The 23,325-nt window shown below is 51.3% G+C and overlaps 1 protein-coding gene across 13 annotated transcripts in view; it reads left to right on the forward strand.

Annotated features, from left to right (window-relative positions):
• The first annotated feature begins 928 nt into the window (after positions 1-928).
• KCNA6 (potassium voltage-gated channel subfamily A member 6) overlaps positions 929-23,325 on the forward strand; it is a 40,002-nt gene continuing 17,605 nt past the window's right edge. For 4 of the 13 annotated variants that reach the window (XM_070269158.1, XM_070269159.1, XM_070269161.1 and 1 more), the window contains exon 1: positions 993-6,436. In XM_070269158.1, coding sequence (XP_070125259.1) covers positions 1,686-3,278 — 1,593 coding nt within the window. In that variant the 5' untranslated portion in view covers positions 993-1,685 and the 3' untranslated portion in view covers positions 3,279-6,436. 13 annotated transcript variants of the gene reach the window in all.

Genomic DNA, 23,325 nt, shown 5'->3' on the forward strand with positions numbered 1-23,325 from the left:
TGCGGGGCGGGTCTTCATTGTAAGGTCACCTAGTTGCAGAGGCCATCTCATTCCCAGGTTTGTGAGGACTGAATGAGATAGCACAGGTGGGACACACCTGATGCTCACTAAATGCAGCTGTTACTTTTGTCAACACTCTTACATACCTTTTCCGCTAGCTCCCTCCTCCCTTTTCTTGGCTGTGCAATAAACATTGTAGATTTGTTGCCAGGGAGTTTGGGAGCAAATAGGTTTGGGGGTGTACTTTCCTGGATTATGATACCTCTGAGATGCCACGATCTTCTGGTTCTTTCTTCACTGGGGCTGCTGCGTCTGTTCCTAGCACTCCCCTGGAAAACTTCTGATGGGAAGGGCTAGGAGAGACTTCCCACCCTTTCTCTACCGTCACTTTGCAATCCTAGGAGAGTTGCAGCCCCGCCCTCCCAGGTTTGCAAAGGGAGGTAGGGGATTCTCCGGGGACTTACGTTGGAGTACGATTTAAACTGGAAGCTCTCAAGACATCTCAAAAACGCTGCTTCTGTATTTTTTTTCTTTAAGTAGAGATTGGAGAAGCTGGCAGTGGGTCAAAATATGGAACCAAATATGATTTGATTTTCTCACTAAATTTCTGGATGGGTGGAGGCACAGCGCTCCGTGTTGTGCGGTGGGGCGGGCTGTGTTTTCTTATTGATGAAATGCACTGCGCAGGTCAACTCCCTAAACCGAAAAGAGAAAAGCTGATTGCTAGCGTGGAGGGGGTGTGGTATTAGGGTACTGGTGCTTGTTTAGGGGGGCCGTGAGTGAACGTGCGAAAGGGAGAAGCATGCCAGAAGAGCGCGGGAAAGATTCCTGGGGAGGCAAGCGTGTGTCTATTTCCACAGCGCCCTGGCTCGCTGCAGCCCCCGGCTGGGCGAGGGGTGTGATGAGGGAGTGGGTGGGAGGGGGCAGCAGGCGGGGCCTGCCACGTCACTTGGAGAGTGTGTGTTGGGAAGGAAGGGCAGCGCCGAGAGCCCAGCCGCTGCAGCTGCGGCGGCTGCAGCCCAGGCTCCAGCGGTGGGGAGGTGGGTGCCCGCGCCCCGGCGCCCGGGCAGCCCCAGGGCCCTCTCCGAGGCCTGCGGCGCGACTCCCTGGGAGGCGGTGGCGGCGGTGGCGGCGGGAACGGCGACCTTGGCCAGACCGAGCCCGCGGTGGACGTAGGGCGGAGGCCGAGCCCCGCCAGGAGTCTTTGCCGAGCCAGAGGGAGGCGCATCTGGCGCTTTGGCACCAGCGGCAGCCGGGGGTCTTGAGCTGTTGGAGAAGCGCAGTGGGAGCCGGGAAGATCTAACCCGTCTGGAGGGCGGACCCCTGCGTCCCGGAGCCCAGGCTCAGGCACGGCGAGGGGCGAAGCCACACGTCTTTTCGGGGATCCAGTTCACACGCGCCAGTTTGCGGTTCCAGGTATCCCAGTGATCTCTAGCACCCAGACGCGGATAAGTGGAGGCGCGGAGCTAAATCCTCTGCGTCCGGGTCACCTCCCCAGACCTAGAGTTGCAGGTACCAGGGCTTCAGGGCTCACGGACCCAGTCTCCAGGTCAGACCGCGAGTTCAGAGGAGCGTGAGCCCCACCCTAAAAAGAGGGCGCAGCCGGCAGCTGAGAAGCGGTGCGGACTCCAGTGGTTGTGTGGTGGGCGCCGTCCGGGTGGCGGGGAGCGCACCGCGGAGGGGGCATGAGATCGGAGAAATCTCTGACGCTGGCGGCGCCGGGGGAGGTCCGCGGGCCGGAGGGGGAGCAACAGGATGCGGGAGACTTCCCGGAGGCCGGCGGGGGCGGGGGCTTGTGTAGTAGCGAGCGGCTGGTGATCAATATCTCCGGGCTGCGCTTTGAGACCCAACTGCGCACCCTGTCGCTCTTTCCCGACACGCTGCTGGGAGACCCGGGCCGCCGCGTCCGCTTCTTCGACCCCCTGAGGAACGAGTATTTCTTCGACCGCAACCGGCCCAGCTTCGACGCCATCCTCTACTACTACCAGTCGGGGGGCCGCCTGCGGAGGCCGGTCAACGTGCCCCTGGACATCTTCCTGGAGGAGATCCGCTTCTACCAACTGGGAGATGAGGCCCTGGCAGCCTTCCGGGAGGACGAGGGCTGCCTGCCCGAGGGTGGTGAGGACGAGAAGCCGCTGCCCTCCCAGCCCTTCCAGCGTCAGGTCTGGCTTCTCTTCGAGTACCCAGAGAGCTCGGGGCCCGCCAGGGGCATCGCCATCGTCTCCGTGTTGGTCATTCTCATCTCCATCGTCATCTTTTGCCTGGAGACCCTGCCCCAGTTCCGTGCAGATGGTCGAGGTGGAAGCAATGGTGGTGGTGTGAGCAGAGTCTCCCCGGTCTCCAGGGGGAGTCAGGAGGAAGAGGAGGAAGAAGACGATTCCTATGCCTTTCATCCTGGCATCACCCCTGGGGGAATGGTGCCAGGGGGCTCATCCTCACTAAGTACTTTTGGGGGCTCCTTCTTTACTGACCCCTTCTTTCTCGTGGAGACCCTGTGCATCGTTTGGTTCACTTTTGAGCTCCTGGTGCGCTTCTCTGCCTGCCCCAGCAAGCCAGCCTTCTTCCGCAACATCATGAACATCATTGACTTGGTGGCCATCTTCCCCTACTTCATCACGCTGGGCACTGAGCTGGTGCAGCAGCAGGAACAGCAGTCAGCCAGTGGAGGTGGTGGCCAGAATGGGCAGCAGGCCATGTCCCTGGCCATCCTCAGAGTGATCCGCCTGGTTCGGGTGTTCCGCATCTTCAAGCTCTCCCGCCACTCCAAGGGGCTGCAGATCCTGGGCAAGACCTTGCAGGCTTCCATGCGGGAGCTGGGCCTGCTCATCTTCTTCCTGTTCATCGGCGTCATCCTCTTCTCCAGTGCTGTCTACTTCGCAGAGGCTGATGATGATGATTCGCTCTTTCCCAGCATCCCGGATGCCTTCTGGTGGGCAGTAGTAACAATGACCACGGTGGGTTATGGGGACATGTACCCCATGACAGTGGGGGGCAAGATTGTGGGCTCGCTGTGTGCCATCGCTGGGGTCCTCACCATCGCCCTGCCTGTGCCCGTCATCGTCTCCAACTTCAACTACTTCTACCACCGGGAGACGGAGCAGGAGGAGCAGGGCCAATATACCCATGTCACTTGTGGGCAGCCCACACCAGACCTGAAGGCAGCTGACAATGGACTTGGCAAGCCTGAGTTCTCTGAGGGCCCCCGGGAACGGAGACCCAGCTACCTTCCCACTCCACATCGGGTATATGCAGAGAAAAGGATGCTCACTGAGGTTTGACCAATGCATAGGCAGGGCCTGCACGAGAAGGATGGCGCTGAGCAAACGATCTCTTAGGCTTCCTTCTCATTCTCCACTACTCTCACCCTAGGTCCAGCTGACTTCCTACTCCCTCTCCAACACCCAGTGGATGGCAGCCTGGACTGTCAACCTTGTTGCTTGTTCCCTGCAGCATTCAAGGTTTATCCATCTAAGTGACATTTTTGAAATTCTAACGGTGCCGCCCATCCATGCCCATCTTCTATTACATGGATGAGAGTTCCATCTGACCTTCCCTCAAGACTCTGATTTTTCATGTCTGGGACTTGTAGTATCTCTAGGAACAGAGATGTCAACAGGATAGAAACCAAGCTTACCTGGGTTCTGTTTCTCTCCTTAGCTTTGGGGCATGCACCTGTCTTACCTTCCAGCCGTGTGGTAACTAGCAGAAGCCAGAGGACAGAAATAATACTCATCCTGCCATTTTCCTCCAGTGCCCTATAACACCTGCTGGTCATTTGGCAGAGGACCCTTTGTAGAGCCTTTAGCTGTGCAGCCTCAAAACACATTATTCATCTCTAATCTTGGATGGAATTAGAGAAACTACTATTAAACTTGGCCATTTGGAGGACATTAGAGTCAGCCCTGGACCAGAGGGGCCAGTGGGTTTTTCCAGGTGTGTTCTGGCACAGTAGACATCAGTTTTTGGTCTGTGTTTAGTCCTCCCCACTATGATCCCCTGATCTCTAGCTTCCAGGAAGGTTCCTCCTCAGAACCAAATACTCTCTTTGTGCAGGTGCCTTCTTGTGCAGAGGAACTGGAAAAGGGGAACCACAGAGCCCATAGAAATGGCTGAATAGAGTCAAGCACTTGGCTTGACTGCATTTGTGAAGAGAGGTACCACTTAGACATTGTCATCTCGAAGGGGCAGAGGAATTTTGTTGCAGAAGGCAAATCTCTCTCCCTCGCTCCCCTCCCCCTCTGCAGCCCTCCACGCTGCTTCCTGGGAGTCTGACTTAGGCCTGCAGTTGAAGGCTTTCCAAAGCAAACTCCAGCTGAAGCCCGCAGACAAGTAAGAGCACACACTGAATGCAGTGTGGGTCTCTGCCCATTTTATGGGCAATGAGGTAGGTGGTTAGAGTGGGGAAGAAGCATTACTCCTGTGCTCCCAGCCTCGCTATGAGAGGTGTTTGTGCTGAGTCAAACAAACATTGGCCTGCTCTGTCCCTTGGAGCTGCAGCCGACCTGCTCTCTCTGGTAAGATAATGTGGTGGTACCAGCGGGACGAAGCCATCCTCTTCCCTTGTGAAGCCGCTGCCTTCCATCCACCTGCCCGCTTCCCCTCATTTCTCTCCTAGTACCATTGTCGTTAGTTTATTGCCTTGATAAACCGTGCTGTACTGTTCTGAGCTCTTCCGGGTGCAGTTCAGAAACCGAAAGGACTGTTAACATGTTTTTCATTTTATATCTATGCTTCAAGACTCTTTGATGAGAATTCTTTTTAAAAAATTATTTTCTCGAGCAACTTATGAGGGATGGCCTTTTGAGAGTTTTCTTGAGAGACTCTGTGGCTCCTGTGAGTGCCGGATCTAAATCTGGATTTTGCCACAGTTTTACAGGGTAACTTTGGTGCCACGGTTCCTCCTTGTGCCTCAGTTTTCTCGCCCATTAAATGGGAACATTATTGTCTTCCCCTCCCTACTTCATGGGGAATGTCAAATTCACCTGGGAAGCTGGGAATGATGCTATGCAAATGTGTGAATTTTAGTAACGGACTTGACTTTGAGTTCATTATCCTTTTTCCCCTTTTCCCATAGGCAAGGCCTCTCCCAGAGTTCCTTCTCTGGCTCCAAAGTCCAAGAATAGGCCATTAGCTCCTTAAATCCCTCCTTAGCTTCTTGAACTGGGCCTCACTCTTTCTTCTTACCCTTCAGCAAGGAGGATACACTTTAGACCGGTTTAGTGGGTCCTTCCAGGGCCAGAGGCCACCTTGATTAGGAGCTTGGCTTCTCCGTGCCCAACCTGAAATACAGTAGGAGATAGAAGAGTTCATAATTCCCAACCTGCTCTGAAGCCATAAAGTGCTGGTTTTCCAAATCTCTTCGATTACTTCTGGCTATTTGGGGAAAGGATGGGCCCGCTCCAGAGGGAAGGGGATGCTCCCCGCTGAGGTAACTGTTGGAACATGTGTGCATGTATCTCTGCGTATGTGTGTGCGCTCATCCTCCTCAGCATCCCGAATCAAACATTGCCTTTTCAAGTCAGAGCACGCCTGAGAGGAAAGGGTTTGTGGAAAGCGGAGCTCTCCAGGGACTCTGGTTGCCATAGCAACCTTCCAGACTGTTCTCTCTTTCTTCTGATTTGGGCAGCAAGGGAGAACAGGAGACTACATAGCCCCAGCTTCTGAAATGGGAACACCTCCCGCATATTGGTTTAGGGACTGGTAGTGACAGGACAGGGATGTGTGACCTTTGGAAAATGACAGGGTAGCAGGTCCCCAAAACTTCCTCCCTGCACTTTTCTTCCTGATTTCCCCACCCACTCATTGAAGCTGCCTCATCTCACCCCTGATTCTTCAGAAACTTGAATGCTAAGCAACTGCCAGTTAAACCAATGTCAATATTACCCTTTTCAAAATGACAAGGGGAGCCTTGGAGGGGACATGCTCCTGGAGAGGCAGCCGGCTGGGTCTCGCCGAGAATCATAATAGTTTCAGTCCATAGTGTCATGTTGTTCTCAACTCCTCAGAGACAGTCTCCACCCAGCTCTAAGAGAGATGGAGACAAATGATGCTCCTTTCTCCAGAGAGTCCAGCTCTGTTCCTAGGAATCTCATAGGTGGCTCTTAAGATGTTGAAGAAAAACTGAGAGGCTGTGACCTGACCTAGTTTCTGGGAAGGATTTTTCCAAGTGATCCTCCTCCGACTCTGAGCCTCTTCATGTGGATTTTGTGTCCTGAGCACCAAAAGCATGTTCAGCCTCTGTGCCGCGACAGCTGGAGCGGTGATTTCACAGCTGCCAGCGCAGGCAGGCCGCAGGCCATCGCTGCACCTGACTCCAGCCGGCAGGAGCTCCCAAAGGTCTTCCTGGATCTGTCAGCTTGGCTGAGATGGGGGATTGTCCTCCTGCCTGATCGTCCCCAAAGAGAGAGAGGGACAGCTGGCCATCTTTGCATCTGAGGTAGGTCCTGCTGTTGGGGAATTTCGCTCCAAGCTCAGTCCTTGGAGCCAAATTAGCACTCGGGGTGGGGAGGGGTGGAGAGAGGGTGGGCGAGCGTGCGCCGGGGGACAGCAAGGTTTTGATTTCTCTTTCCGCAGCAGCCACCTCGCTCTCTTCCTGTGATGTTTTTTGACTCCATCTACTTTTGTCTCCTCCTTCTCCAGGTCTGTGCGCTCACTGCTGCCTCCTCCCACCCTTTCTAATTGGCTCCTTTTCTCTGCATTTTCCTCGTTCTTTCTATTCATTCTCACTTTCTCTGCATTTTTTCTTCTTCTCACATTCCTGTTTTTTGCCCTTCTGTTGTTTTAACTTCTTCTTCCTTCTATGTGTCTCTTTCTATCCTTCGCCCTCTCTCCTCCTTCTAGCAGCTGGGAGCACCTGCAGCGTTTCCATTGCGATCACACTCTGAGCTCTAGGATGGCTGGGATCTGGGGAGTTTGCTAGGAAGGCTATTCCCTGGCTAGAGATCTCCCTTTGCCCCCCTGCCAGCTCAGCAGAGCATCCTTTCCTACCATGCTCGCCTCGGGGGATGTCCTGAACTCATGAGGCAAGATGAGATTGCTGTGTGTTTAGAAAAATGTCTTCTGGAAATCTCCTGAACCTGCAAGGATAGGAGGGAGAGAGAGAGAGGACCCCATAATCAGATCAGTACTCTGCTGTACAGCACTGGAATATGTCCACCTCGGGGTCCCCCAACCTCAGGAAGCTTGCAGAGAGGTTCAAGACAAAGGATCAGTAGAAATAGTAGGATAAACACAGAAAAGAGGACTTAGGAGGAAGGCATAAGAGTGGAATTAGTCTGGAAAATGCCTGAACTCAGAAGTGGCCTTCTGCTGGCCCTTAATTCACTGGAAGGTTCTCGTAGCATCCAGCTGTTATGCCCTGATGGCAGGACAAAAGCAAAGGACATCAATCCCAGTGGTACAAGGTGCAGGGGACACTGCTTGACAAGTAAGATTCACCATCCGGTCCATAAGAAGAGCTCTGCACTCTCCTTGCTGGAGGTCGCAGAGCATAGGGTGGGTCCCCCTGCATTAGGACATCGGGATGGCCCAGGGAGCCCGGGTCGGGGGAGGTGGAAGGGGAGTGGGGGCTGGGGGGGGGTGGGGAGAAGATTGTGCTATTAGAACAGGCACTAGGGGCTTTTGGAGGGTGTGGAGGTTTTCTAGAATGGGATTGTGGTGATAATTGTACAATTCTGTAAATTAACCAAAAAAAGTCATTGAATTGTGAAAGAAAGGTGACACGAGGCTAATAACCAGGGAGTTTCACATCTTGGCCAGGAGAATGGTTTGGTTTTATAAATCTAAAAGTTTAGCATCTGTAAAGATGGCTTGCCTGAACATCAGGATGGAATGACAGTGTTCTTCTTCTGCCACATGGGGACACTTTTGAGCTTCCATTTAGCTCCTCCTTGCTACTCATGTACAGTGCCAAGAGCTGTTTTTCTTTTTTGTTTTAATTTTGACAATCAGACCATTGTGGGATGTACATGCTTGTTTCTTGTTGCTCTAAAGATAGGTCACGCCGTTTTTGGTAAGTGCAGAGCGTGACTGGCACGTGCTGAACTAGGACGAGTGTGTTAGACGTTATTCATTACACAGGACTAGGGCAGTGAACTTGCCCCATAAACAAAAACAAAAACCCCACAAACAAACCAAAACCACCCTCTAATCTCCACACCTCTAAACTCACAATTCCGTCAGAAATTGCCCAGGAGTCCCTGTTTTGTTCTCCTGAGCTTTCCCCGACCCGCTCCCTGCAGTGGTCATTAACCCTCTACGGCCGCTGATGGTGCCCAGCGGTCTTCGGCGCTTTGGTCAACAGAGGGGGTGACATCACATCACCGTCGCTCCAAAGGAGACTTTGTTCTCCTCCTGCTCTTACTCACCTTTCTCTCACTGATCCCTTCCTTCTTTCCCTCTGGTGCATTTCCTCACATGACATCTTCTGGTCCTGCTGCTCGTCTTTCCTGCTCTGCACTGGCTGAGCCCTTGCCTTTGGCAGTATTTCTGTCCCCGGCGTCTCTCCACAAATGCCACGATAGATTCCTAGAGAATATTACCCTCCTGGGACAAGCTGGCTGGAACTGGCGTCCCGGCTCTGAGTGGTTTTGACTGTGCATTATTGCCCTGGGAAGCAAAGTGGGGTCTAATTCCAGCTCGTTAAGGTCACTTAGGGAAGGAAAAGAAATCCGTTCTTTAAACTGTAGGATTTCCTCTCTCCATCCCACTTTCTACCGGCTGCCTTGGGTTGTGCAGATAGCCCATGGCGGAATAAGGCCTGGAGCTTGGGGCTTTAGATGGAGAGGGAGCTTCCTAGATGCAGGCCACTGGGAATGACGACAGATGGTCCCTTAGTTCTCACGTTACTGTGTCTCCTGTGAACCACTTTCCTGTTCTGGCTTGAGGTCCCTGTGGGGTTGGAGATTGCCATGTCTTTCATGTCCCTTTGCTCTGAACTCCTGGAGAAAGGAGTTGACCCTGCCTCTTTGTCCCTTCTTGGTCCCCATCCCCTTGGTACCCTAAAAAGGGAGTGGAAACCTATTGGTGACCCCTTCTGAAGGGTTATCCAAGCATGAGAGTGACTCCCTCCTTCCCAGAACAAAAAAGAAAAGGGGCTGACACTACAGTAAATGTCGTTAATACTGGTCTCACCTTGGCTATCACTAAACCTTTTTGGGGCTTAGCCCTGGTTGAATTTATGACGATTTTTTTTAAATACAACTCTGACCTCATCACTGTTACTGTGAAGAGGATTTTTCCTTCGTCTGTCATGGGCCCAGCAGATACTCTTTGCCTGCCCCTAGCAAACATCTTGGAACCTTAAGCAACCTTCGCAGCAGGCTGCAGGGAGCACAGACAGACCCCGGCTCTTTGGCGAGAGCAAAGCCGACATTTCAAAAGGAAATTGCAGCCACGCAGTCTGCTGGCGCTGCTATTTTTGACATGCTTGCTATTCTCTCAGGGCTTGACAACCGCTGTCTCCAGGAGACAGACAAACCCGCTCTTGGCAGCAGAGACACTGTGCTTTTGCAAAGGAGCATAGGAAGACAGCCCTGCGGCTGGGAAGGGCCGGGAGGACGTGCCATTGCCTCCCTCTCCTCCACGAAGCCCTGCACCTGGCCAGTGGGGACCGTAGACCCAAGGCTGGAGGCGCCGTCCTTGCTGGGTGAATCCTTCTGTGCTTTCGTCCTCCCAGTGGGCGTAGTCCCAACAGGAATGAGAATGGCACCATTCATTTAAAATGCATTCAAAACGCATTCGGTGCTTTCAGACATCATGTCATAAAATAAAGAGGTCAGGAGCATGGACTCTGGTGCCAGATTTTCTGGATTCAAATCCCACCTCTGCCACTTACCTGTTGGGTGACATTGAACAAGTTCTGAAACCACCCTTTGCCTCAGTTTCCTTCCCTGTCAAGTGAGAGAGTAATAATAGTACCAATCTCATAGAGCTTTTTTGAGGATTAAATGAGTTAATACATGTATGATGTGGATGGAGCGTGTAACACTATGTATTAAATGTGAGCACTATACAAAGATCAGCTGTCATCATCAGTATTATCCTACAGCACCCAGATAAGGCAGGCGGGCTCGGCATTACTTTCCTCTTTGGCAGATAAGACAGTTGAGGCTCAGAGGGGATGTGATATGTTCAAGGACACACAGCTAATGTGTGTCCTGTTGTCCTCAGGGGAGATGGAACAGAACAGAACACAGTGAGGGTCTGATTGGTACTAAGCAAGGAGAGAGAAGGAATTTATGGCTCCTAAATGTGTATATAGGCTTTTATTTACATGCCAGTTTCTCTCTTTGATGGAAAACCAGCACGCGCCTTGCACTTTTTTCTCTCTGGGGCTCTGAATGCACTCAGCTCTATGTATATATCTTTCTACACAGCTCTTCCTTACTCCATCACTATTCTCCTCCCCTCACATTCTAAGGGTCTCGGGCTTGGCATCCACTAGAGCCTTCCTCACACACTCCCTTGTATCTTTCTCCTTGGGACAAATGCAGGGTCTCACAGTTAGCCCTGGGGACAGAACCCATAAGCTGGACCCCGGCTCAGACTTTTTGCACACTGTTACAGCGGCTTCAAAATCTCACCTCCCCTGGTCCTCGTCTTCAGCATCCACTTCTTTCCCTGGCGCCTTCAGGTCCGCCGCACCCACCCCTCACTTTCCAGGTGGGCGTACCCTGTAACACTCCTTGGGTGTGTCCCAGCTTCCCTTTCCTCCTTTCAGGTGAAGACAGGAGACCTGGAGTCGGAAGAAGCCGGCTCCCACTACTGTTGGTATCCTTTTGCTTCCATGTGACTAGGGAGCAGCTACCCCAGCTCTCACTGGGTCCCCACTCAGGCCTGGATGCTCTGTGCACCCTCAGCTCATTCGCATAGCTGCTGCGGCTTCCCAGAGACCTCGCCTGGTCCTCGCCCTCGCGATGGCACTGCCCTCCCCGTCTGAACGCAGAGCTGTTGCTCGCCTTAGGAGTTAGAGAGCTTGGGCCGGAATGGCTGTGTACCAGCTGCACCTCATTTAACCTCTCCAAGCTTCAGCTTTCTCATCTGCGGAATAAGGAAGCTGAGTCCACTGGCCTCATGTGGGTGTCCTGAGGCTCAGCCGAGGCTGCAAGTTAGTGTTTAGCAGGAAATAAGCTCTTTGCAGGTAGCCAGCTGGGGGCCTCAGTGACAGTGAACAGCCAGTTGTGGGGGGGGGGTGCGGTGGACCACCTGCACTCTCAAACAGAGGCAGGGTCCCTGCAGACTTCAGTTTTCTTCTCTGAAAAAAACATTTAAATGAATACAACATAAAAAATAGACTCAGAGTAGCTGCTGTTTTACCAGAAGCCCCTTTGCCTAAAGGATTCTCAGCAGAATCTCCTTAAATAATTACACTTGAGATGTGATTTAATATATGGAAACGTAATCTGAATATATCTTGTAAGCATAGGATGGAGATACCGGTGATATGTTTTTCAATAGTTGGTTTCCAACCAAAGCAGAGTGAGGATTCTCACTCTGCTCTTCCCACGAGCACCAGAGCACTGCGAAGGGGAGTTTTAAGGTCACCGGTGGACAGCACCCCCCCCAACCCCCACCCCACAGGCCAGCAGGGGCAGAGCTGAGTCTAGACTCCAACACCAGTATTGTTTTCCATGGAAAATGGAAACCTAAGGATTATTTAAACAGTTTTTTAAAACAACTGTATTCGTTTCCTACTCAACCAAACTCCTCAGCAGAGCGGCCCGTAGGGAATGGGTTTAAGTGCTTTTATGGTTCATCTCTCTCCCCCTGACCTTCCAGGGGATGGAGGCAGCAGGCCCAGCCAGAGGCATCCTAATCAGGTAACCAGCGCCTGGATTCTTAGGGAGGGACTAATCATTGTTACTCCAGTGAGTGCCAAAGACATTTTCGCACCGGGCACAGACAGGCTCATGTACCGGCTCCAGCAGCCAAGACCTGGGGTTCTAATGTCGCTGAGGAAGACGTTCTTTAACCTTTTCAGGCTTTACTTTTTCTGTTAAACTTAGTGGCTGGACAGCAGGAGATTGTCATAGATTGGAAATCCCGAAAGCAGGAGGTTCCTTGAGACATGTATTTTATGGAGGAAGGAAGGAATGGAGAAGGTTATCATCTTATGCGTGAGCTCCGACTCCGATGCCTTGGGAAATAGAAACCAGCTTCTAGATTCTTCCCTGCACTTCGTTGCCCTGGTAGAGCAAGAGAAATTGCTGTTTGTTACAGATCTCTTCTATAAATCACAGGACTAGAGTCAGGAAGAACAAAGTTTCCAGAAGCCATGGTAGCTGAGGCGTAAATCACACGGGCGCTCCCCAGCTGCTCCGAGGCAGTGTGGCATGGCTGGAAGGAGAGAAGGGCCTGGCACACTGGGAGAAGAGCCTGTGCCCCTGCAGGATTGCTCTCGGTGCTTCAAGGGCGGGGGCACACTTGCCCGGGGGCAGCACACGTGTGTGCACACTGGGAGCCCAGGTCCTCACTCACATCCAGCCAGACTCCACTTCTGGTAGTTGCTCTTGACTCTGCTGGAAGTGTGTTTGGTTTTTGTTATATTTATTTATGTATTTTGTGCATCTGCAGCCCTCTGGTACCTGGTTTTACACGCCCGCAGAATTCCAGAGAGCAGTCACAGAGCCCCTAACCTAAAACTGCAGGATGCTCCTGATGACAGGTCCTCATTTGGCGACTCATGGGTCAAATATGACACTGCGTTAAGAAATACCAGATATGACAATCGTATCTCAATAAAACTGGAAAAAAATAAAAATACAAGAAGTATAAGAAGATTTCACATGCAGACCTGGACTTTTGGTTTCTTTCGGAAAACAAGAGGCCTGGTCTCATCGAGCCTGCATTTCTGCTTTCTACATCAGTCAGCAGAGCGGAGCCCAGCTGCTTCCTTCAGAAGGGGAGCCGGGCCTTTTTTGCCCGGTGCCCACGGAGGCTGGGGCCTCCTGTTGTTTTCCTTGTGCCCACGGCACTGTCGTTGTTGTAGGTGGGACACATTTCCCTATGTGTGCATTTCTACCAAAGGCTAGAAAACCGAACACTGAAGGTGCACATGTAGGAAAACTCCACCAAGCCTACTTCATCTGGTGGCTCTGGGGACACTGGTGCATGTGGCTGCTCTCGAAAGCCTTCCTGGATGATCGCATTTGTGATGAGTCATGGTGGACTGTAAGGTGGGGATGGGAGTAGGTGTGGTTGTTAGAAACTGAGAGGGAGAGCAGAAGCCCAGGCTGGCAGCCTGTGGAGGAGACAGTCACAACTCCAGACGAGAGACCAAATTGTGCGGCTGCAAGGAGAGAAGGGACCTTGCAGCAATCAGGGACTTGCTAAGTTATGTTCTCTGTCCAATTAAGCAGGCAGGGGAATGTGTGATGCAATTAAGGGTTTCCATCTAAAATGATTAAAATGAAAAAAAGGCAAACTTCAGTGTTTGGATAGTTCCGGATTTGAGGACAACCTCCTGCTTCTGTGACGTCAGATAATGAGACATCACGCCGTTCCTGCTGGCTGGGACTGAGAGGGAGTGAAGAGCGGGATTCATACGTGGGGTCGTGGGGCTTTGCTGGGTCAGGATGGCCCCCAGGCACGGGCTCTGCATCTGTCTTGTCGTCTGTGCAATATCATGAGCCCCGTGGTCATCTCCAGGTCCTTTCTTGCCGCCTTTCTGGATTCTTCCCAGTCCCTTTCAGCTCTCAGTGGACTCGCCTGTCTGTGAAATTTATTGGCCCAAAGTTAAATGACTGAAGAGATGGAACCATGCCAAACATTATTGCCTTGGGAGAGAGATAAGAAAGGCTCTCCTCTTCTTGCTTTATCTGTAATTGTATTAAAATACTCCAGGGCCAGAATTCACGAGGAGAGTCTCCACAGCAGTGTGGGCTAGAGTCAGCACAGAATCCTTAGGATTCCAGGAGAGGAGGAGATTTCACACTGCTCATCCCTCACTGGGGACAGATTTCTCTTCTGAAAACCCAAATTTAAAAGGATTCTAAAACCCACCCTCCCCCCAGATTGCCCTTTCCAGGAGTGCAGAAAAAATTCAATCAGGTTGGGCGTAAAGAAAATCCACCATGGGCCTTACATCTTAATGGCCGTCTGCCTCCCTTTTCCCAGTAGATGCACTGCTGAAAAGTTGCTGTCATGTTTGACATGAGTGTGTGTGTGTACATGCATGTGCATATAAAAATAATAGAATCATTTTCCTATCAGAGGTGCTTTTTAATAGAAGGGGCTCTTTCATGTTTAAAACTCATACATAGCTAACCTTAAAAGAGAGTATGTAGTCTACAGAAAAATGAATGTAAACTAATTGATAGCATACTTTACATAATCATAATTCCTTCCTCCAAGGGAAGGAAAAGGAATGCTACGGTATTAGAAATGGGCAGTGGGGGCTGGCCCAGTGGCCTAGTGGTTAAGTTCGCATGCTCTGCTTTGGCAGCCCAGGGTTTGTGGGTTCGGATCCTGGGTGTGGACCTACACACTGTTTATCAAGCCATGCTGTGGGATGTGCTGTGGTGGCATCCCACATACAAAAAATGGAGGAGGATTGGCACAGCTGTTAGCTCAGGTCTAATCTTTCTCCAGCAAAAAGAGAAGGATTGCCAACAGATGTTAGCTCAGGGCCAATCTTCCTCACAAAAAAAAATAAAAAAAAGAAAAGAAATGGGGGGGATTGCTGACCAGATTTGAGAAAGCAAGACCCTTTTTATTCATTGAGGAATTAGGGGATATTTTTCAAAATATATGTTCAAAAGTGGCTACTCCGGGAAACTCTATCACCATTCTCTCTTTTTCTTACTGCATTTTGCTTCTCTAGATACTGAATTTGCACGTACGCAGCATTGCACATGCCACACCTGTAGCCGCATCAGCTGAGGCAGGATGGGAGAATTGAAGACACAATTCTGAGCCCCTGGTCTCTCTGTTAACCGTGTAGGAAGGGGTGATGTCAGCCAACCTGGGAGTCAGTGCCCGGTGCTGCCGCCCCTGCTGTGTAACTGTGTGGCCTCAGGAATCTTGCAGCGTCCCTGAGCCTCGGTTTTCTCCTCTGTACCATCAGGTGGTTATAGTGTCCCTCATGGTGGCTGGTGATTAAATGAGATAATGCCAACCCGGTGCATCACAGGGCCTGGCTTGTAGTAAGCATGCGATAAAAGTGGGTTATTATTTCCATGTCTCTTTCTTCGTTGCCCGCTTCAGTGGGGCACCAAGGCACAGGCAAGCCTCTGAAAACTGCCCAGCCATTAGGGACCAGTGAACCCACACAAAGCTCTCATAAATCGTCTTCAGGGAAACATGCATGTAATAGTTTCTCTCACTTAGTCGATTTAGATTTCCTGACTGGACACTGACCGTGCTTTAGCTCTTCAGTCATCAGAGACGTGGCCACAACGGAGGTGACTCATGTAAAGGGGCTTCATAAACCCTGTGAGACTTTAGCTTCTAGGCTAAAAAGCCAGCAGATGAGAATACCAGAGATCCTGATAAACTCCTTTAAAAAGAACACAGGCAATGTGGCAGCTTATCCATTCACAATTCCCGGGAGCAGCGAGAACGTCCAGCACACTTAGGAGTTAACTGAGAGTAACCAGTGCGGACAGGTCACATGGCCCATATTCACTTGCCTGGTTTCAGGGCTGGCCTTGGGTGGGAGAACGAGCTGGGAGGAGATGCGCAAGGATCCGGGAGGAGCCTTCCTCGAGTGCCGAGCAGGCTCGTGAACGTGCCTTTCGTGATGTTTGGGGTTGGCGTTCTTTGGAATTATAACACAAGCCAGTGGAAAATATGACTCGATTTACAGATGCTGTGTTTCTTTCCGTACGTTTCAGGAATGTATTTAATTTGCAAGGAAGTCAGCTGAACCTGACATCACTTAATGATGTGTAAGTAGAGAATGAGACAAAATGACGTGGAATTATGGAGCAGGAGGAGACTTCCAAAAGTCACGGAATCCATTACTCTACTCCGAGTTAGAACAAGGTCCCGGTGACCCCAGACCTGTCCTGGAACATCCCCAGAGAAAGAGCATCCGTAACCTGGACTCCTTCAAGCTAGTTGCGTTTGAGCCTCCCGACCTTTGCTGTCCGGATGTTTTCCTGCTGTCTCAGTCCCACACTCCTGCTGCGCTTTAAACTTCCCTCCCTCTGTTTTCTCCTTTACTGAAATGGATACTCCACTGACCATATTCCCTGAAATAACTCCTCATGCCGGACTGCCGCAAAGGTGGTCTGCAGAGCACTGGTCCCACACGACATTCTCATGGAAAAAAATCCCCAGGGCCCACATTTCAGAAACACTGCCTCTTGGAGATGCACAGCATATGCACACAAGATTAAAGGCTCTGAGAAGTCCTGCAGCAAATAAACCTATTCACTTCTTTAACTCCATGTTGTTCAAGTTATTTTTACCACAGAGTCTCCACCCCCTTTTGGGGGGTAACTTCCATTCCCATCTCACAGACACTGTAATCCGAGGAGTACACTTGAGAGACTCAAAGAGAGCTGTGCTGCCTGTAATGGGTTTGAGTCCGTGGAACCTCAGCCCTTAAAGGTTCCTCAGATGGACCGTTTTGTGGCTTCTTATCAACCCTCTTAAGTTCTCTGCACTCCTCTTGAGTGGTGTGGAGTCATCTAGAATCAGTAGTTTAAGGTCCTGAATAACGTGAAAGAAGATGTCCTCTCTCCATTGACTTTCACAGCCTTCTGAAATAGAAGTCTTTGAGAAAAATCACTGCAGGAGCTGGTCTAATTTGTTAGATTTAGACGAGATTCTACTTTGCCAGCAAACGTCCACACTTCGGATATGGTTCTCCAGAGAGATGACTGACTTAGGGTGTTGTCTGTGGTGTAACAGTGCAATTCCTATGCATGTTGTTAACCAAATCAATGATTATCATGTGAGTTTCTATTCACAAGTACTTTTCTAACTCAATTGAACCTTTTTTTTTTGGTGAGGAAGATTGGCCCTGAGCTAATATCCATTGCCAATTCTTCCTCTTTTTGCTTGAGGAAGATTGTCGCTGAGCTAATATCTGTGCCAGTCTTCCTCTGTTTAAGTGTGGCTCAATGAGCTGTGTGAGGTCCACACCCGGGATCTGAACCTGTGAACCAGGGGCCACCGAAGCAGAGTGCACGAACTTAACCACTGTGCCACTGGCCAGCCCCTGAACTGGACCTTTTAATGAAAACATTCAAGTATACTTTTACTAATTATCATACTTATAAAATTCACAATCTGAGCAAGACACCAAGAAATACTAGCAGTGGTCTCTAAGTAACCAGGTTTCAGTCTTCTTTCCCATTTTTCTAAACCCTGTTTCCAAGTGCAACGCACCCTTTCTCTCTCCCGAGGAACTTCAGGCGCTGGTCCCTCCGGGAGCTCTTCTGCTGGCTGTGCTTTGTGCCGTGAAGGCTTGTGCCTTTGACTCTTCTCTGCTCATCCCAGGAGAGGCTGGACGCTCTTGCCCGCTCCTCCACAGCTGTCCCAGGACTGAATTCTGCCATGGTTTCCCTTCTGGGCTCAGATGGAAAAGGGGAAGGCTGTGGGTGGCCCCTGACCTCTCGTGCCTTTGTACCTGCTTCTTTTCCGGACGTCGCGGGCTGCGGGGAGTGTCTGATATCCGGTTGTTTCTTTCATCTCTAGACCCACCAAGAGTCAGAACAAGTTGACTGAGGGGCAGGTGGGAATCGCATCCGATTCTGGCTCTGTCGTTGACCTGCTGTGTGACCCTGTGCAAGTCACCTGCCCAGCACCCAGCAGATGTTAGCTGTTAGCGTTATTCTCGGGGCCAGTGTCTTCATCTGTAGAGTGAGGTGCCTGGATCAGACAGTTTCTGAGGTTTTTCTTAGCAATTCTACGGATGCTCAGGCTTGTTCGTTAAATGTACAGCTGGTCCCTTGATAACTTGGCAAACTTTATTACTTGGCTTTTGCACCGGAACAATCTTTTAAAAAGAGAGTTGGATTTACTAAAACTTCAACTTTATATAGAATCATTGAATTTTAAACATCATCTACTCCACCTTCTTAGTTTACAGGCAAAGATTAGCACTTAACACTTAAAAATATAATGACATGTTATAGCAAAGTTTTAAGAGAGACGTAATCATTTTTATATAATGCCAAGTGTGATAAATCGCTTCCCTCTGCTTTTCTCCTCCCCCCCTCCCTCCTTCCATCCCTTCCTATTTTTCTTAGATGAGCTCTATCTTGGTTATTAAGTGATTCTAGTTCTTTTTTATTTCAAAGTTGCAAAATAAACATCCCTGGGTCTTGGCTGTGTTAAGCACCTTGGCATTATGATTGGAAAAATGTTGGGCATGGAAAGCGCTTCTATATTAAGGAGAAGCAGGGGAATGCAGCCCGGAGCGGGTGCTAAGCAGGATTCTCTGGGTCTCAGGCTCCCCACTTGCAGACGGAGCCTGTAAAAGGAACAAAGGAAAGCAAAGTTGGTACAAGTCTTTGATATCCGTGGAGAAAGCCGAGGCTGGCTCTTTCCATTTCTGGGAGAGGGCAGTGACCCCAAGGGCAGGTGCTGGACTGTGTGCTGGGGTGGCCCCATGGTGCCACACAGTGGCTCTGGACAGAAGCTCTTGGCTGGCTAGAAAGCGTGTAGCTCTGTCCTTCCAGCTCAGCCCTGGGAGCTGGAGCTGCACGTCCAGACAGACCAGGGTCCTCACTGAGCCAGGCCCAGCCTGCAGGCTCCACCAGGCCTCAGTGCTTTTTGCTGTTTGTTCCTTTGCCTCCTGCTCCATGTCGCTTCCCTGCCCCCTGCTAGTGCAGCCTGGGGAAGTGGCAGGACCACTGTGTGGGCCCCCAATGTGCTCTTTGACCTCGAGCAAATTGCTTAAAAGAAGCATTATATTTTCTGACTTTAAAAGTAATCTCTGCTCATTATGGAAAATTAGTATAGTTCGGAAAAGTTTAAGGAAGAAAATAAAAGCCCCTATCATCCCATAACTAGAGACATTCATGAATTGTTGGCATTTTGTCGTGTTTTCCTTCCAGACCACTCTGTCTCTGCTTGTCTCTGTATCTCTGCAGAGATCACCCTGTATTTAATGTTAAAAACGTCATGCTGTATCTCTGTTTGTCTCATGCAGTTATTACATAACCACCATATAATGCACTATTATTTTGGTGACCTATCCCCTCTCGTTGGGCATATAGGTTGTTCTAGCTTTTCGTTCTTCTAAAAGATACTGCGGTGAACGTTTTCAGTACAGATATCTGTTCACGTTTATGACTATTTTCTTAGTTGGATTCCTATAAGAATCAAGAAGTATGAATGAATAATTTTCTAGACGTCAGCTTCCTCATCTAAAATAAAATGACCGAAGCAACAGCAACCACTTTTCTAGCGTACTGTGTGCCAGGCACTTTTCTAAGAGCTTTGCATGTGCTAACGCGTTTACTCTTCTTAGCAGCCCTGTCAGTAGTTCCGTTCCACACGAGGGGCTTGCCCATGGTGGCACAGCCGGGAGGAGGTGGGTGGGATTTCAGCCCAGGCCATCTGGCTTCGGAGCCCTTGCTCTTCCCTGCTGTGTGGACACTCTCCCTGCGAGATGAAGAACGAAATCCAGCAATCCCGAGGGTGCCTTTCGGTCCCAACATTGTCTGCATCGTTCAATTCCGCACTGGCCATCCATGTTCCCAAGCAACGCAGTTGCCTGATGGAGTTCACCGGCTCCTTTAATCTCTTCATCCCTCTATTTGCGTGATGAGCTTGGGTCTCTGTGTGAGTATGTGTATGCGTGTGTGTGTTTAGATAATCTTACAAGTGGAACAGTCAGCAGAGAGAGTGTGAAACAAGACAGCCTGGGCAATCCACTGACGAATCAATAACACCCTGGTCACCTGTGCTGTTAGTTTAGATAACGCGTCATGGTTTCCTTTTTATGTTAAGGTTCTCAGGCTCTTTGGCTGGGAGGTTTGTCATTTTATGATTGGACTGTCACCCCAGTGGAGTGGGAATGGGATTGGCTGTGGCTGTCTAGCACAGCCCGTCCCCGAAGCACCTGTCTGCGCGCATTCTCCGAGGAGGACGCCTCCCCCGAATCTGCTTTTTTAAAGACAAGCGCTACAGGTGATTATCTTCAGCAAGTTTGGGGAGTCTTAGGTCCTGGGTCTCCACCTCCAGGGCATCAGAATCACCTGAGACGCTTTTGAAAACGTACCTCTTCCTGCCTCCTCCGCCGTCTCTGCCCCTCCCGTCTCCCCGCTCCATTGGAAGACTTGATCTAGGGTTGAGGCCAGGTGCAACATTTTTTTTTTTTTTTTTAAAGATTTTATTTTTTCCTTTTTCTCTCCAAAGCCCCCCGGTACATAGTTGTGTATTCTTCGTTGTGGGTTCTTCTAGTTGTGGCATGTGGGACGCTGCCTCAGCGTGCTCTGATGAGCAGTGCCATGTCCGCGCCCAGGATTCGAACTAACGAAACACTGGGCCGCCTGCAGCAGAGCGCGCGAACTTAACCACTCGGCCACGGGGCCAGCCCCGAGGTGCAGCATTTTTTAAAAAGCTTCTCAAGAGATTTTAGTGTGCAGCCAGATTCTAAGAAATCCTGGTGGTAATAATTTTATACCTTTTCGTTGAAGTGTGCTTCACATTTTACAAATCTCTTTCACAACTGAACATCATAACAATCCACTAAGGTGAGTAGAGCAGGCATTATGATGAGCGCCCTTGGCCCAGAGAGGCTGACCGAGTTCCCCAAGGTTGCACAGCTTTTCCATCCGTCAGTGGCAGCAGCCATTCTCTGCCCAGCCCAGGCCAGTCCTGCCAGGCCCTTTGGGGAAGGGCAGCCTCCTCTCCCTTCCCCTCCCCTGGAAGTCCTCCAGGATGGACCTGTCTTAGCCTAGTGTAGACGCTTGAGAGGCTCCTTCTCTTCATTCTCACCTCATCTCTTCCCCTGCAGTCACTCTCCCTCCTCAGGGAGCCTCCTTGTGAAATGTGCAGTCAAGGTTTTCTCCCAGGCTCCATCCCCTTTCCCAGTTAAGTAACGCACTGAGGGACAGAGGCCCGGGGCCTGGACAGCGCACGTCACCCACAGCCTTCTGACCCTCAGCCCCAGATCTCGCCTTCACTGCTGACTCCCCAGAAAACACAGTGCATGGCAGGAGCAAGGAGAGCCCCATCCCACAGCAGCTGCCCCAGCGCTGCATCCCGTCCCCCCAGCTGTTACCTCCCGTCCTGAATTCTCACACTCACCACCAAAGCCTCCATCCCTTCCCTGCCCCCCCCCCGGCACCCCAAGAGCCTTAAAGCCCACCTGAGTCCTCCTGTGAGGCTGCCCTGAGAGCTGGAGCCCTTGCAGTGGTCAGGCCCCACTCTGGACATCTGGCATGGATTTGAGCTTAACGAGGTGGAGCAGGGACAGAAGAACACAACCAGGTGCCCGTGTGCACCCTCCACCATCCTCCCCTAGCAGCCAAGCTTTGGCTCTGACTCCCTCCCCATTCAGACCTTTTCCCTTGCACAGGCCGCGTCCTGGAGAGGCTCCCGGGGACTGCAGCTCTCTATGTCAGGATCCCGCAGCTCTGCCCAGCGATGCGGGGAGGAGGCGCGGGGGGAGGCGGGGTTTGCCTCCTGGGCAGTGCAGGCTGCAGAGCTGCCAGTGGAGGGAAGAGGACAAATGCTGATTCCCCGAATTCCCCTTACCAGACCTGGTCACTAGCCTTGTGGCCGAGACGAAGCCAGCACCTAGCAGATTCCTGCGGCAGTATCATTCTTTCTCCCTCCCAGGACCTGCTCATCGTGTGTTGTTCACTGATTTGGTGGCTTGTTGTGGAGGGTCAATCAATGTCCTCCATGACTTTTGATCCGCCAGGACTGACTCTCAGGAAAGGCGCCTTCTCGGCTAGCAAGGTCGGCCCCACTCTGCCCTACTCCTGTTATACAACAATCCTGTGTGGCTTTTCAGCCCGGTGAGAGGGTGTTTGGGGGGGGGGGGGCTGGGTTTAAAGAGCTCTCCTCTCCGCAAGCAAAGGAAGCAGGGTGCCAGGTCCCAGGGCCCAGATGGCCAGCTTGGTGAGTCTTCAGTTCTCTGTTCTCTGGCTGGATGTCATCAGATAGAGTGGTGGTCAGAGGGTCCAAGGGTCCTTCCCAGCTGCCCCCTTAACTGCGCCATCACCCACCAGGCTGTGCCTCCAGTTGCCAAGCTGGTGCCATCCGACTTGTTCCTGATGCCGTGGATCGGAGGAGGGCAGAGCCTGAGCCAGCCAGAGCCTCCTTCCTAGAAACTGTTCACTGGGACAGGAGGTTCTGGTTCAGTCTGGGCCAGTCTCTATGGAGGAGAGGGAAAGCCTCCCAGCCACGGGACCTGGAAGAGTTCTGGCCCATCATCCAGCTTCACTCTCTCCGCTTATAAATGAAAAACCACTGAGGTCGGTCCTGAGAGACCACTTCATTGGCTCAAGGCTGCATGGCTGCTTTATGACAGAGCTGGGGCTGGGTCCGGGGTATTAACTCACTCAGTGTCTCGGCTAAGATGCGATGCCTCTTCAAATGAGCTCCTGTGAAAGCTTGCCTTCAGCTCAGACTCGGAAGAAATTGCAGTAGCCAGGTACCACACGGGCTGCGTGGAGAGATCACAGGCTGCAGCCCCAGCCCATCCAGGCTGGCTGCTGGGACTCCTCAGCACGTTTCCCTCTCTCGGGGCCTGTGCTCCCCACCTATATGCGGGGATTGTTATCCTCATCTCACAGGAATGTCATGAGGGTTTTCTATTGAGGATAAGACATGCTTAGCACACAGTCCTTGCTCAATAAAGAAAGAAGTCTTCTTGGCCCCCTTTGCTGTGCTCTGATTCTGAAGCTGGTTTGGTTTGGGAATTATTTAGTGCCTTCATGTTTGCAGTTGGAACCAGAGAACAGAGCACTTTCTTTTGCCTCCTCTCCAGGCCCCCAAGGGGACGCCCCTACACTGAGCTGGCTGTCTTCCTGCTGGCCCATGACCATTCCTCTCAGGCTTAGGCAACTCCGGTATGGAGAGAGACGTGGCCGACCCTGGCAAATTTGAAAGAATGAGGTAGTTCTCTGGTGCTTTTCTTCCAGCTTGTGACATCCGTTCAGCCCACCCTTCAACCTTTATTAAAGGCCTGCTCTGTGACCCCCCCAGCCCCCTGGCTGGCAGTAAGCCCACCAGGTGAGAGAAGGTGAAGGGTACAGGGACACAGGCGGAAATGGATTCTTCAGGCCTGGTCACTGCAGAGGTCATGGGCACTGACCTGATGACCTCTGAGAGGATGTGCTTTTTGAAACTCTTTTGAGGGTGGCTACGGAGGGAGGACCCTGCCTTGTGCCTCCAGCAGCTCTGCCTGTGACC

The sequence above is a fragment of the Equus caballus genome, chromosome 6, assembly GCF_041296265.1.
Source record: "Equus caballus isolate H_3958 breed thoroughbred chromosome 6, TB-T2T, whole genome shotgun sequence".
Classification (NCBI taxonomy): domain Eukaryota; kingdom Metazoa; phylum Chordata; class Mammalia; order Perissodactyla; family Equidae; genus Equus; species Equus caballus.